This window comes from Gracilinanus agilis, chromosome 1 (genome assembly GCF_016433145.1).
Source record: "Gracilinanus agilis isolate LMUSP501 chromosome 1, AgileGrace, whole genome shotgun sequence".
In the NCBI taxonomy this organism is placed as follows: Eukaryota; Metazoa; Chordata; class Mammalia; order Didelphimorphia; family Didelphidae; genus Gracilinanus; species Gracilinanus agilis.
Window position 1 is genome coordinate 559,876,193 of NC_058130.1, and position 13,892 is coordinate 559,890,084.

Genomic DNA, 13,892 nt, shown 5'->3' on the forward strand with positions numbered 1-13,892 from the left:
TCAACAAATAAAACTGAACAGTATCATTTTTGAGCTCTTCTACAATCATAAGTGCAGGAAAGCTAGAAGAGAGTGTCCCTTAGTAGAACTGATTGAATCTTTAGAGCTATTTTGTAACCAATCACATATAGAAAAGACCAAAAATCTTATTGCTGCATCAGAAGAGTTATGCTTCACTATTAATTGTTTTGATTCAGAACATTAGGAAGTTCAGTTCTGGATATATGTTCCCAATCCTTTTTTCACACTTACTATTTAGTGAACTATAAGTGATAAAATTCCAACTGCAAGTCCAGATTGCTTCACCTAGGAATCTCTTTAAAAGATACTAGAATATTTAAGCCTAACTCATCTTAATGCCTTCAGAGTGATGTGGGGCTAGATTCATTTTCTACAGGTCTTCAATCATCATAATGTATTCTCCAAGGTCTGCATGAAATTTATTAATATTGTAGCATCTTATCCTGTGGCCCAATAGTCACAAATTGTTTATGTGCTGTGCAATTGCATCACATCCTGACTTTGCAACCTTCTGTTCCTCTAGTCTTGGGTGGCTGTTTTATTTTCTCTGTCTGAATAATTTTGGCTCACAACCACTGTTCCTTGATTTTTTTTCAATTCAGGTCAGGCTATCATGGATACTCAAAGACAGTTCCCAGAAATTCTCATGTTTGTTTATATAATCTGGTCCACCTCACTAATAGTTTTCTGTAAAAAAAAAAACAAAACAGTGCATTTTTCTCCCAGAAGAAAAGATTGAAGGTTTGTCCCCCCCCACCCCCCAAAGCAATTTAATTTTGGTTGATTAACCCTATATTACTGAAATCAGATGCTAAAAATAAAGCTCAGAGAATGATATAGCCTGGAGCTAAAAGAAAACTGAGGTTATGAAGTAAAAAGAACGATACATTTTATAAAAGAAAAATTTACTTAAATAAATTTTACTCTTTCTGTCCTGACATTTTTCACTGATATTTGCAAGAAGAGGTGACGGAAATAAATTGCAAAGTTAAAATATAACTAAAGATAAACTAAGTTAATTGAGAGTTGAGATGGGAACTGGATTTTGTTTTTTTGTTTGTTCTGCGTTTCTTGGTACTTAGCACAGTGCCTGGTACAGAGTAGGTGCTTAATAAAAGCTTGTTGATTGATTAAATCATCTTTTCTCTTCATAATTAGACCCATTTTCTAGGCTTCATTATTTCAGTCAATGCTTTATTTCTATTAAGATTTAAAATCAAGCTCAGAATAAAAAGCTTCTCAGTAGATTCCCTATGTGCTTACTTTCTCATGCCTCTAATTCATTCTACAAACTACTATTTAAAATATCCATCTTCCTATCACAAACAAATGAAAACAACTTTCAATGCTTTCTCAATATTGATAGGATAAAGTTTCAAGGCATTCAAGGCCTCCTCACACCTCTCTAACTTCAGATTTCTCAATATTCCCCTATAGAAATAATAAAATAGAACTAAAAGCTAAGTAAAGTACTTCCCATATATCAGTTTGTTTAATCCTAACAAACCTCCACTCTCAATTTAGTATGAGGAAACTGAAACTGAGAAATTAAGTGGTTTCCCTAGAGTCACAAAGTTAAGTGCCTCCGGCAGAGTTCAAAATCAGTTCTCCCTTGCTCCATCATGTCATGATATCTTCCCAAAATCATCTCTTTCTATCAAAATGGTCTTAGTCATTGATTCTTGAATTTTGCTGAAGCAAGTTTCCCTGCATGAAATAAACTTGGGACAAGTTCAAATACTTGCAGCATAAGGATTTATATCTAATTATGCTTGTCCTGAGTGACTATTCTTTTCTCTGAATTGGTGTAGTAATATTATCTATTACTTAACAATGCAATATTATATTATTTTTTTAAATTTATGTGTCTATAGGATTAAACCCTTGAAGACAGCGTTGTCTTGAATCTCTCTGAAGCCTGAAATATAACCTGAATATATTGTGTAATAAATGCTAATTTGTTATAAAACCGATATGATACTGTTAACCTAAGTCAGGAAGAACAAAAACAGAGAAAGAAAATTATAGGCCAATTTCATTAATAGATGCAAAAATTTAAATTAAGATAAAAGCAAGGAGACTACAGCAATATATCACAAGGATCATTCACTATGACCAAGTGGGATTTATACCAGGAATGCAGGGCTGTTTTAATTTTTTTTTTTAAACCCTTACCTTCCATCTTAGAATCAATACTGTATATTGGTTCTAAGGCAGAAGAGTGGTAAAGTTAGGCAATGGGCCTTAAGTGACTTGCCCAGGGGCACAAAGTAAGTGTATGAGGCCACTTTTTCTTTAAATTTTTTTTAAACCCTTAACTTCTGTGTATTGGCTCCTTGGTGGAAGAGTGGTAAGGGTGGGCAATGGGGGTCAATGACTTGCCCAGGGTCACACAGCTGGGAAGTGTCTGAGGCCGGATTTGAACCTAGGACCTCCCGTCTCTAGGCCTGGCTCTCAATCCACTGAGCTACTCAGCTGCCCCTAGAGGCCACTTTTGAACCTAGGGCACAATCCCCTGAGCCATGCAGCTGCTCCTCCTGGTTAATATTAGGAAAACTATCAGCATTATATTGACCATTTAAAAAACCAAATTAACAGAAATCATGTGATTATCTCAATCAATAGATGCAGAAAAAGCCTTCAACAAAACACAATACCCATTCCTATTAAAAACATTAGAAAGCAGAGGAATAAATAAATTCCTTAAGATAACAAGTAATATCAACCTAAAACTTTAGCAAGTCTCATATGTAATGGGGATAAGCTAGAAGCCTTCTCAATAAGATCAGAGGTGAAGCAAGGCTGTCCATTATCACCACTATTATTTAATATTGTACTAAAAATGCTAGCTTTAGCAAACAATAACAGCAATTAATACCCAAGGGATGAACCTACAAGATTCCTAAGTTATAATGTTTGATTGGGGTGACCTCAGAGTACAAAACAACTTCCAAATGATATAACCTAGATCAACTAATCCAAGTGAAACAAGCCAGTAATTGACCCAAATTTTGATCAACGGAACAAGTTACCCCAGAGATAACAGCCCAATCCTATTTAAGAGCCCATATTGACAATTAAGGTTTATGACCTCGATGTTGGATCAGGACACCCAAATGGTGCAACTGCTATTAAAGTTTCATTTGTTCAACGATTAAAGACTCCATAATCTGAGTTCACATAAGGAAAGAAAGAGAAATGGAAGGAATTAAAATAGGTAATAAGGAAACTAAACTATCAGTCTTTGCAGATGACATGATACTATACTTAGAGAATCAACTAAAAAAAATTAGCTGAAGTAATAACTTTTGTAAAATTATAGGATACAAAATAAACCTACATAAATCATTAGCATTTCTATGTATTACCAACAAAGCCTATCAGTAAGAGTTAGAAAGAGAAATTCCATTTAAAATCACTCTAAATATAAAATACCTGGGAATTTACTTGCCAAGGCAAACACAGAAATTATATGAACATAATTACAAAACACTTTTCATACAAATAAAGTCAGATCTAAACAATTGGAAAAATATTCATTGCTCAGGACTAGGCTGATCTAATATAACAAAAATGACAATTCTACCTAAATTAATTTGTTTATTCAGTGCCATACCAATCAAACTACCAAATAATTATTTTATATAACTAGAAAATTATACATCCAGAAGAACAAAAGATCAAGAATATCAAGAGAACTAACGGGAAAAAAATGTGAAGAAAGGTGGTCTAATGGAACCAGATCTCAAAGTGTAAAATAAAGCAGTAAGCATCAAAACAATTTGGTATTGACTAAGCAACAGTGTGAATGTGAAGTCCCCTACCGCCCTCATGATTACCTCAGTATTAGCAGGTTTTCCAAAATTCAGTTATTTTGTTACATTAGATCAGCAGTTTTTCTTAATTTAATTCTATCTGGAGTATATTCTATATCTGAATCACATATGATTCTATATGAAGCATTTTTTATTCTTTTAGAGTTTTTGTTTTATTCTTTTAGTTTAGCCTTTTTGAAACTAAATTAGTATTCAATTAATAGTTCAGTCCTATAAGTATTAAATATTTCTAAAAATAGTAATCACTTAATTCTGAAAGAATCATTTCTAAGAAGAATCATACAGCAGGAATAAAGTTTTCTGACACTTCTCCACCCTTTGTTCTACTATGTGAAGTTGTGGTTCAAACACACCCACGTTGTCTGATTTTTCCATCTCCTTCTAGGTTTTATTCTTATTTTACTTGATTCATTCTTGTGTATCTATAAATATTATGTGAAAAATTACTGATTCTTTTCTAAAAGTTTTTGGGTATATAAGGAGGCCACTCATAAGCCTCTGGGTCTTTGGAGTCCAGCTTTATTGTGAGTCTGGCCCTCCCTCAATAAATCTCTTTCTTTTTGGCTTAGAGATTTTGTTTTTCTTTTTGGTGTCTCTGCTAATAAAATTTTCACCACAACAGAATGGCAGATCAAAGGAATAGACATAATCTACAAGGATAAAAGACCTTAGCAACCTATATTTTTAATAAAACCAAAGATCCCAGCTTTCTGAATAAGAATTCACTATTTAATAAAAACTGCTGGGAAAAATGGAAAATGGTATGGCAGAAGCTAGATATAGACCAATATCTCACACCCTATACCAAGAAATGGTTAAAATGGACATATGATTTAAATATAAAGAATGAAACTAAACTAGGGGAACACAGAATAGTTTACCTACAGATCTTTGGAGATGGGAAGAATTTATGACCAAAGAAGAGATAGAGTGTATTATAAGATATAAAATGACTAATTTTGGTTACATTAAATTAAAAAGTTTTTATTAGGGGGCAGCTGGGTAGCTCAGTGGAGTGAGAGTCAGGCCTAGAGACAGGAGGTCCTAGGTTCAAACCCGGCCTCAGCCACTTCCCAGCTGTGTGACCCTGGGCAAGTCACTTGACCCCCATTGCCCACCCTTACCACTCTTCCACCTATGAGACAATACACCAAAGTTAAGGGTTTAAAAAAAAGCTTTTATTAAAAAAAACAAAACAAAACAACCCTAATCTAACCAAGATTGGAAGGGAAACAACAAACTGGGAAAATTTTTTTTATAACAAATGTCTCTAACAAAGGTTTATTTCTCAAATTTATAGCGAACTAAGTCAAATTTATAAGAATATGAACCATTTTCCAATTGACAAATGGATATGAACAAGCAATTTTCAGAGGAAGATATCAAAATCATCAATAATCATATGAAAAAAATGTTCCAAATCATTCTTTATTAGGGAAATGCAACACTGAGGTACCACTTCATACTATCAGATTGGCCAATTTGGTAGTAATGGAAAATGGTAAATGTTGGAGGGGATTTGGCAAAACTGGGAAACTGATGCACTGTTGGCAGAGAAAGAATGCTATCCACATATAGAGAAAGAACTGTGGGAGTAGAAACTGAAGAAAAACGAATGACTTATTTTTTATATGGATATATGATTTGGGGCTTTGGTTTTAACAAATTGCTCTATAGAAAAAATGAATAATATGGAAATATGTATAAGTGATAACATTTGTATAACCCAGTGGAAGTGCTTATTGGATCTGGGAATGAGGAGGGAAGAAGGGAAGGAAAAAAAAACCCGAATTATGAAACAGGGAAAAATATTTTTTAAATAAAAAAAAAAAGAAAATTTAAGCAAGATGATTTCAGAAAAAGCTGGAAAGATCTACAGGAACTGATGCAGAGTGAAATAAAGAGAACTGGGAGACAAGCGTACATAATAACAGCAATATTTTACTATGAGTATCTGTGAAAACTTGGCTATTCTCAGCAATGCAATGATCTAGAACAGTGATGGGCAAAAAAAAAAAAAAAATTTTTTTTTACATTTTTAAACCCTTAACTTCTGTGTATTGGCTCCTAGGTTGGAAAGTGGTAAGGATGTGCAATGGGGGTCAAGTGACTTGCCCAGGGTCACACAGCTGGGAAGTGTCTGAGGCCAGATTTGAACCTAGGACCTCCCATCTCTAGGCCTGACTCTCAATCCACTGAGCTACCCAGCTGCCCCTGGGCAAACTTTTTAAAGAGGGGGACAAAGGAAAAGAAATGCTCACCTGCCAGTCTGTTTCTAAGGCGACTCTTTTGAAGTTTCATTGTATTGTATCCTACTCATTGTATTCATCAAATTAGGAATAATGTGGTGCAGTGGAAAGAACATTTCAGGGGGGCTACATCTGGCCTGTGGGTTATAGTTTGCCCATCACCGATCTAGGACAAACTTGAAGGGCTTATGATAGGGAATGCTCTTTACCTACAGGAAAAGAGCTGCTGGAGTAATCTTTCACACCAGTGCAAATATGGTTTTATTTTGGGATTTTGGCTATGTATAAGTTTGCTCTTAAAACAATGACCAATATGGAAGTGTATTTTGCATGACAATAAAAATAAAAAATTTGAAAATATTAGCTTGATGATGAGAAGGAATAAAGGAAATAATCATAATAGTTCACACTTCTGGAGGCAAGTTGAACTGGAAGAGTTAAAGAAAGAGATAAGAGTAGTAGCAAAGGAAAAATTGGGAAAAGAAGTGAATTGATAACATAAATCTGGGGAAAAAGAATTAACAACATGGTACAAGATACATACATAAAAAAATAAAGAAAACAATACCTTAAGAAAAGCAATGGTAAAGAAGCAAAAACAAAAAACAAAACCAAAAAAAAACACTGAAAAAAAGAACTTCTTAAAAAGCAGAATTGTCCAAATGAAAAGAGGTACAAAAGATCACTGGGAAAAGTAATTCCTTAAAAATAAGAACCAAGCAAATGGAAGCTAATGACTCCATGAGACATTAAGAATCAATACAACAAAGTCAAACAAATGAAAACAATTGAGGAAAATGCTCACAGAAAAAACAACTGAACTAGAAAATAGACTGAGATAAAACAACCTAAGAATTATTGTAGTAGTTGAAAGTCATAATCAAAAAGAGTTTAGACATCATATTTCAAGAACTTATCGAATGGGAAAATATTCGAAATAAAAATAAAAATATATATAAAAAAAGAACTGATCAAGGAAAACTTCTCCAATATTTTAGATCCAGGGGGTAAAATAGAAATTGAAAGACTCAACTAGTCACTTCCTAAAAGAGATTCCAAAAAGAAAAATCTCTGTTTTCAGGAATATTATAGTCCTTCCAGAGCTCTTCCCAGGTCAAAAAAAAAAATACTACAATCAACCAGAGAGAAACAATTCAAATAGAGCCACAGTTTGGGGAGAAGTGAGAGACACAGTAATCATAAATGTGAATGTGAAGAGCTTACCCATAAAATAGATTGCAGAACAGATTTAAACCAGGAAAAAAACAAAACAAAACATGTTGTTACAAGTCACACTAGAAACAGAAACACAAATAGAATTATAATAAAGAAATCTATTATGCTTCAACTAAAATTTTAAAAAAGGGTAATAATCAGGATCTTAGATAAATTAAAAATAAACTCAATTAAAAGAGATAATTAGGGAAACATTTAAATAAAAGGTAGCCAAAACAATGAAGTAATAGCAAACATTTTACATCAAGTTTCTCTAAGGCCTCATTTCTAAAATATATTGGGAATTGAGTCAAATTTTTAAAAGGAAATGTCATTTCCTCAATTGATGAATGGTCAAAGGATAAGAATTGGCAGTTTTCAGAAGAAGAAATAAAGCTACTTATAGTTAACATTAAAAAATGCAGCAATCACTATTAGAGAAATGCAAATCAAAACAATTCTGAAATATCACTTCACATCTATCAGAAATTACAAATGCTATAGGGAATGAAGGAAAATAGGTATATTAACTAACTGGTCTAATCATTCTGGAGAAAATAATTTGGAACTATGTCTGAACAGCTATTAAATGGTGCATACTCTTTGACCCAGCAATACTACTACTAGGTCTGTATCCCAAAAGATCAAAGAAAAAGGAAATGGCCCAATATGTACAAAATTATTTATAGTAACTCTTTGTGGTGGCAACAAACTGAAAAATGAAGGGATGCTCATCAATTGGAGAATGGTGAACAACTTGTGGCATATGACTAGGATAAAATACTTATATGCTATAAGAAATTATGAGGGAGTGGTTTCAGAAAAACAAAACCTAGGAAGATCTGTATGATCTGACACAAAATGAAAGACCTGGAAAAGTGGTGTGCACAATAACAGCAATAACAGATGATCAACTGTGAAAGTCTTGACTACTCTGATCAATATAAAGATCCAAGACAATTCAAAGGACTCATGATGAAAAAATGCTATCTCCAGAGAAAACTGTTTAATTCTAAATGCAAACAGAAACAGGATTTTTTTACTTTAATTTTTTTGCTATTTTGTTTTGCCATATGCTAATTATAGTAATATATTTTGCATGATTTCACATGTATAACTGCTATACTGTTTGTCTTTTAGTGGATAGAGAAGGGGTGGGAGGGAGGGAAAGAACTTGGAACTCAAAATTTTACAAGAATAGGGTGTTAAAAATAAATAGCAAGTTTATTTATTCTGTTACAACTCTGAGAGAAAATTAGATAAAAAATAATATCTATTTTACAGAAGAGATTGATGATCAGAGATTAAATAACTTGCCCAACATCATATAGCTAGTAGTGAAGACAGAATCTGAACTAAAACTATTTGATCCTAAGTAAACAACTCTTTGCATTATGCTACATTACCTCTGAGAAATAAATGGATTTTGTTTGAGCTAAGATCTATATTCCTAAAATTTTCCCAGCAGACAACTAATTTTCCTTATTTTTTAAAAAAAGGAGCCCATAATTCTGTGATTAGAAAATGAGCCATTTAGCTATTAAACTGGACATATTCTTTGATCCAGCAAGGTCTACACTCCAATGAGAAAAAAGAAAGGGAAAAAGGACCATATTTACAACAATATTTATTGCAGTTATTTATATGATGGCAAAGAATTGGAAACTTAGGGAGTACTCATCAATAGAGAAATTGCTAAATAAGGTATAATATATATATATATTTGTATATATATATATATGATGGATTGATATTTTTTTTTGTGATACAAGAAATGAAAAAGAATTTGTTTCAGAGAAACATTGGAAGGCTTGTAAACTGATGCAGAATGAAGTGAGAACCAGGAGAACAATTTAAACAATAATAGCAATATTGTAAAAAAGATAAAGCCTTAGGAACTCTGACCAATTTAATAATTAACTAAAATTTCAGAGGATGCAAATGAAACATGCTACCCAACTCTTGATAGAGAAGGGATGGACTCAGAGTAGAAAGAGTATTTTTGGGGGGAAGAAACAGTCAATAAAGGAATTTGGTTTCCTTAACTATACATATTTTTAACAGCCCTCCCCCCCCCCCCCGCCTTGCTTTCTCAACCAGGGAAAGGGGTGACAGGGAAGGAAATGATGCTGATCTGAAAATTAATAAAATTTAATGATAATCTTCAAAAAGCTTTCTAATATGAATGAATTAATGTGTTCCTTAAAATAAACAAGTCTAAGGAAGCATTATATATGACTCATTTTTTAGATTTATGGTCATAGTAAGTACATGATTTCAAATTAGTTTAGGAAAACCAGGAGGTAAGGATGGGAAAGAATGACATCATTTACTATCATACATTTTTAAGGTTCAAGTCTTTAAAAGCATAAAATAGAATCCACAGCCCTTGCTTTCACAAAATGAGTCATCTCAAGATGATACCCTTCCCTCAGTATTGGATTTTACAAGATCTGATATTTAATTATTTTGGCCCACAAAATGCAGGTTGTAGGCAAACACAGGAGAATTATCCTCCCTCAATCATATAAAGGACTAATCTTTATGTTACTCCTATACTGGAATAGCAATGGAGAAAAAAATGTGAATTCTAGTCACAAAACAAATTAATTCACACATAATTGGTAGGCAGAAGCATTTCTGATTTGTTATTTCAGGGCTATCGCCCAACATAATAAAGCAGTATATATAATCTTGCTTCAGAGATTTAAGAACATTTTAGAACAGTTCTTGGCTGATCTTTTATAGAAGAAACTAGTTAAAACCACCTAAAATCTATCATGCTTAAACTTTCTCCTAAATAAATGAAATAAAATGAAAAAGCTTCCATTTTTATGAGCTCCTTCAACTTTCCTACTACTGACTTCAGAAATTATTTTCTATTTCTACATACAGAATCTCTTTCTGCCTCTGAGGGAAAAACATCTTTTTTTTTTTTTTTTTAAAGCTAACCTCTCAATTCTGTCCTCCATTCATCTATTTTTATCTCTTCTGAGTAACTGCTTCACCAATTATTTGTTTCCCCATGGGCCTTACTACACAGAATAATACTTCAACCCTGTTATCCCTCTGAGATACCACTCTAATCTTTTTTCAACAATGAACTTCTTGAGGGAAACTGTACTTAATGCCACACACCTCCAACACCTTTAACTCTTATAAACTTAACTTCTGTTCTCATTATTTTACTGAAAACTATGTTACCATTCTAGTTTTGACTTTCACTATTTGCTTCGAAGTTATTCTATGCTTTAACTAGTCATTACTTACCATTCTTTTTTTAAAAACTTACTTTTATTACTTACCATCCAAAATGTCCTGCCCAAGTGATCAAAAACTTCCTATTGCTAGAAAACCTTCTCTGTGAGCCTCAAGAAGAACAATCACCACATAATCTGTAAACAGAATCACCTGGAGAATCTCATGATCTACAGAACATCCTTCCTACATCTGAACAATATGTAAAGCACTCTCCAAGGCAAAGTGATAACAGTTAACACCACAAGCCAGTAAACCCATTCCTGTTTCATATCATTTGATGATGGACAAAGGAAAATTGACCTGAGTTCTCTCTAATGGTATCTATCAAGGAATCTAATATAATCTATTTTAAAAATCCTTACTTTCTGTTTTAGAATTGAGACTGTGTACTGGTTCTAGCAAAAGAACAGTACCAATAGGGGTTAGTTAGGAAGAAATGTCTGTGGCTAAATTTGAATCCAGGACTCCCTGGTCTCAAGTCCTGGCTCTTAATCCACTGAGCCATCTAGCTGCCCCTGGAATCTAGTATAATCTTAAAATTTAAATGAAAGATCTCCTTGAAAAAGAGGCTTAACTCTTTTCTAACAAGGAGTCAAATGCATTTTTATAATGTAATAACAAAAAAGAAGATAGGTATTGTAAAGAGACAACAAGGGAGGCTCAGAAGGAAATAGAACTGCACTGAGGAAACTTCACCATTCTTTCAAAGACCCTAAACTGCAAAAATAACAAACCCATTTTTTTCCATCAGCACTGTCTTTAGGATTATAAATTTAGAATTAGAAAGGGACTACATACCACTGAGTTTAGCATCATTTTAAAGACAAAGAAAATGAAACAAGGTGTTAGATGAATTCCCAAGGTCACAAAGGTAATGACCAAAGTCTTCGAATAATAGAACACCACAATCTCTACAGAATAGAAATTTCAGATTTACCCCAGGGTCATGGGCACAAATTTGCTGCACATTGCCAATAATGGCTTACATGCAAGAACAGGTATAAAAAACAAGGAACTGAGCTACTCATGTAGTGAAAGGCTGGGACAACTTGCATCAAATCTGAGGGCTGTATTGGTACCCCCAAAAGACCAAAGAAAGATCAGCAGGTTATTATTGGGTATGATCCTTTAGGGATGATTTAGGGAAAGACATAAGCAAAAATCCCATGGATTGAGGAGGCCATTAAGAGTTGTAATCTTGAACTTAAGAGAATGAACCCACATACCTACTTAATTATTAATGGAAAATACTAAAAACAGGAGCCTTGTTTATATATATATATATATTTTTTAAACCCTTAACTTCTGTGTATTAGTTCCTTGGTGGAAGAGTGGTAAGGGTAGGCAATGGGGGTCAAGTGACTTGCCCAAGGTCACACAGCTGGGAAGTGTCTAAGGCTGGATTTGAACCTAGGACCTCCTGTCTCTAGGCCTGGCTCTCAATCCACTGAGCTACCCAGCTGCCCCTCTTGTTTTTTATTTATTTGTTAAAGCAACTACTTGCCTGTCAACTGGGTTTGGGGAACCCCAAGTTTGCCCCTGTCCCCTGAGAACTCACCCCGAGGGAAGACCCAGACTGACCTGGTTCAGACTGAACAGACCTTAAAGTACCAAAAGATCCCAGTTTAGATGGGACTAGTAGAGAGCAGTCAAAAGTTAAGTACCCTTTTTTGTCTTAGTAGTTGCTCCCATTTCATCAGTGTCCTCTACTAGGAAGCCCAGCCCTTGGCTGGACTCTTTCTTTAGTATCCATTGTTAAGCATCAGCCTCTCCCGGATAAGTCTGTCTGGACTTCACATTTCCTTGTAGCCACTGTAAAATCAATCAATCACACTTTCCTGTCCTTAGTTCTCCAAAAGGTCTCTATATTCTATTATTCTTTGGAGAATCATCTTATGGGGTGATACTCTCAGAGATAACCCCAAATGGAGTCTTGAAAAGTCAGACAAGACTGAAACAACTGACCAACAACAAAAATTTTACTACAAATTAAAAAAAAATTTCAAATGCATATCCATTTGACTCACATTCAAATTTTCAAGTAAAGAATATACCAATATAGGTACTTAAAAATCCACAAGTAATTTATTCAATATTTATTCATAGGCATATTCCTATAAATATGCAAAGGAACAAGTTTTGATTTGTGGAGGCTATAAAGATTATTAATATTTCTTTCAAGGAGCTTATATGGTCTGGCGGAGGGAGATGAAATATATATAATTAATAATCATGAAAGAAAGTATATGTGAAATGTGATTAAACAGGATAAGGAAAAAGGACTTTAGCTTTGTAAATATCAACAAAGGCAAGGCTAGCCTGCCCCTTCTGCCTGAAAGGCTTTCTTTTCTTTAGGCCTCAACTCTGGCACTACCTTTTTAAAAACTCCAGTTGAATGCAAGTTACTCGAAAGCAATCTATTTTTTGGCTTTGTATCCCTGGTGCCTTGAGCAAAGTAGATCCTTAAAAATTATTTGTTGAACTGAATTTCAGGTCCTGGATATGTAGATATTATTTTAATTTATATTTAAGGCTCTATTTTAAATTTCAAAATTTTGAACTCAAAAAAACCACTTAACTCTTTCAAAACTTAGCTTATATTTCTATTCAATTTAAATACTATATGTAGGAACAAAGGCAAAAAGCAAAATGGGTAGCAATACATGTGGTATATATCAAATTATAATTTTAAAAACACTACAATAAAAACTTAGGATGACAGAATAAACATTAAGAAAGGGAGGTAAAGGGTCTTACATGAATATTTTCTAATTTTAGTAGATGAACTGTATAATATGATTTGATATCTTCTGACACTAGTCTCACACAGAATCCTGTCTCTTCAAACAACATCACTTGGTCTTCTTTGGTTGGCCAATATTGTGCACATTTTATCTAAATTGAAAAATATAAAAAAATAAACATTTTTAGAGTTGGCAGACCATATAATCCAATAGAAAAGAAGAGAATCTCTTTTCAAAATATGGATCCAAATGAAAAACCAATGTTACAACTACATTTAAGATGCCTCAGGAGTCAGATGAAAGCCAAATGCAGAACAAGTAATAGTGCTATTAAAATGTACTGTGTTTCAAGGTAATGAAATTTTCTTTCTAATAAGAACCATGACATTTTATCTTGGAAAGGTAAAATATTGATAGATTGCATTTGCAATCCATTAAATATGATGGCTGATATTTTTTATATCATATACCTGAATTTTTACTTTTTAATGTTTATGTAGGTTTAATAGATTCTAGGGAGGAAGGTTCTCAAAACAGTTGAAATGGTTTTATTTTAAATATACCTA

At 33.4% G+C, this 13,892-nt stretch overlaps 1 protein-coding gene across 1 annotated transcript in view; it reads right to left on the reverse strand.

The window, feature by feature from the left end:
• Window positions 1-13,892, reverse strand: part of PTPN2 (protein tyrosine phosphatase non-receptor type 2) — a 96,631-nt gene that overhangs the window by 23,824 nt on the left and 58,915 nt on the right. Inside the window, exon 5 of the mRNA XM_044683203.1 lies at window positions 13,340-13,477. Coding sequence (XP_044539138.1) covers window positions 13,340-13,477 — 138 coding nt within the window. The remainder of the gene's footprint in view (window positions 1-13,339; window positions 13,478-13,892) is intronic.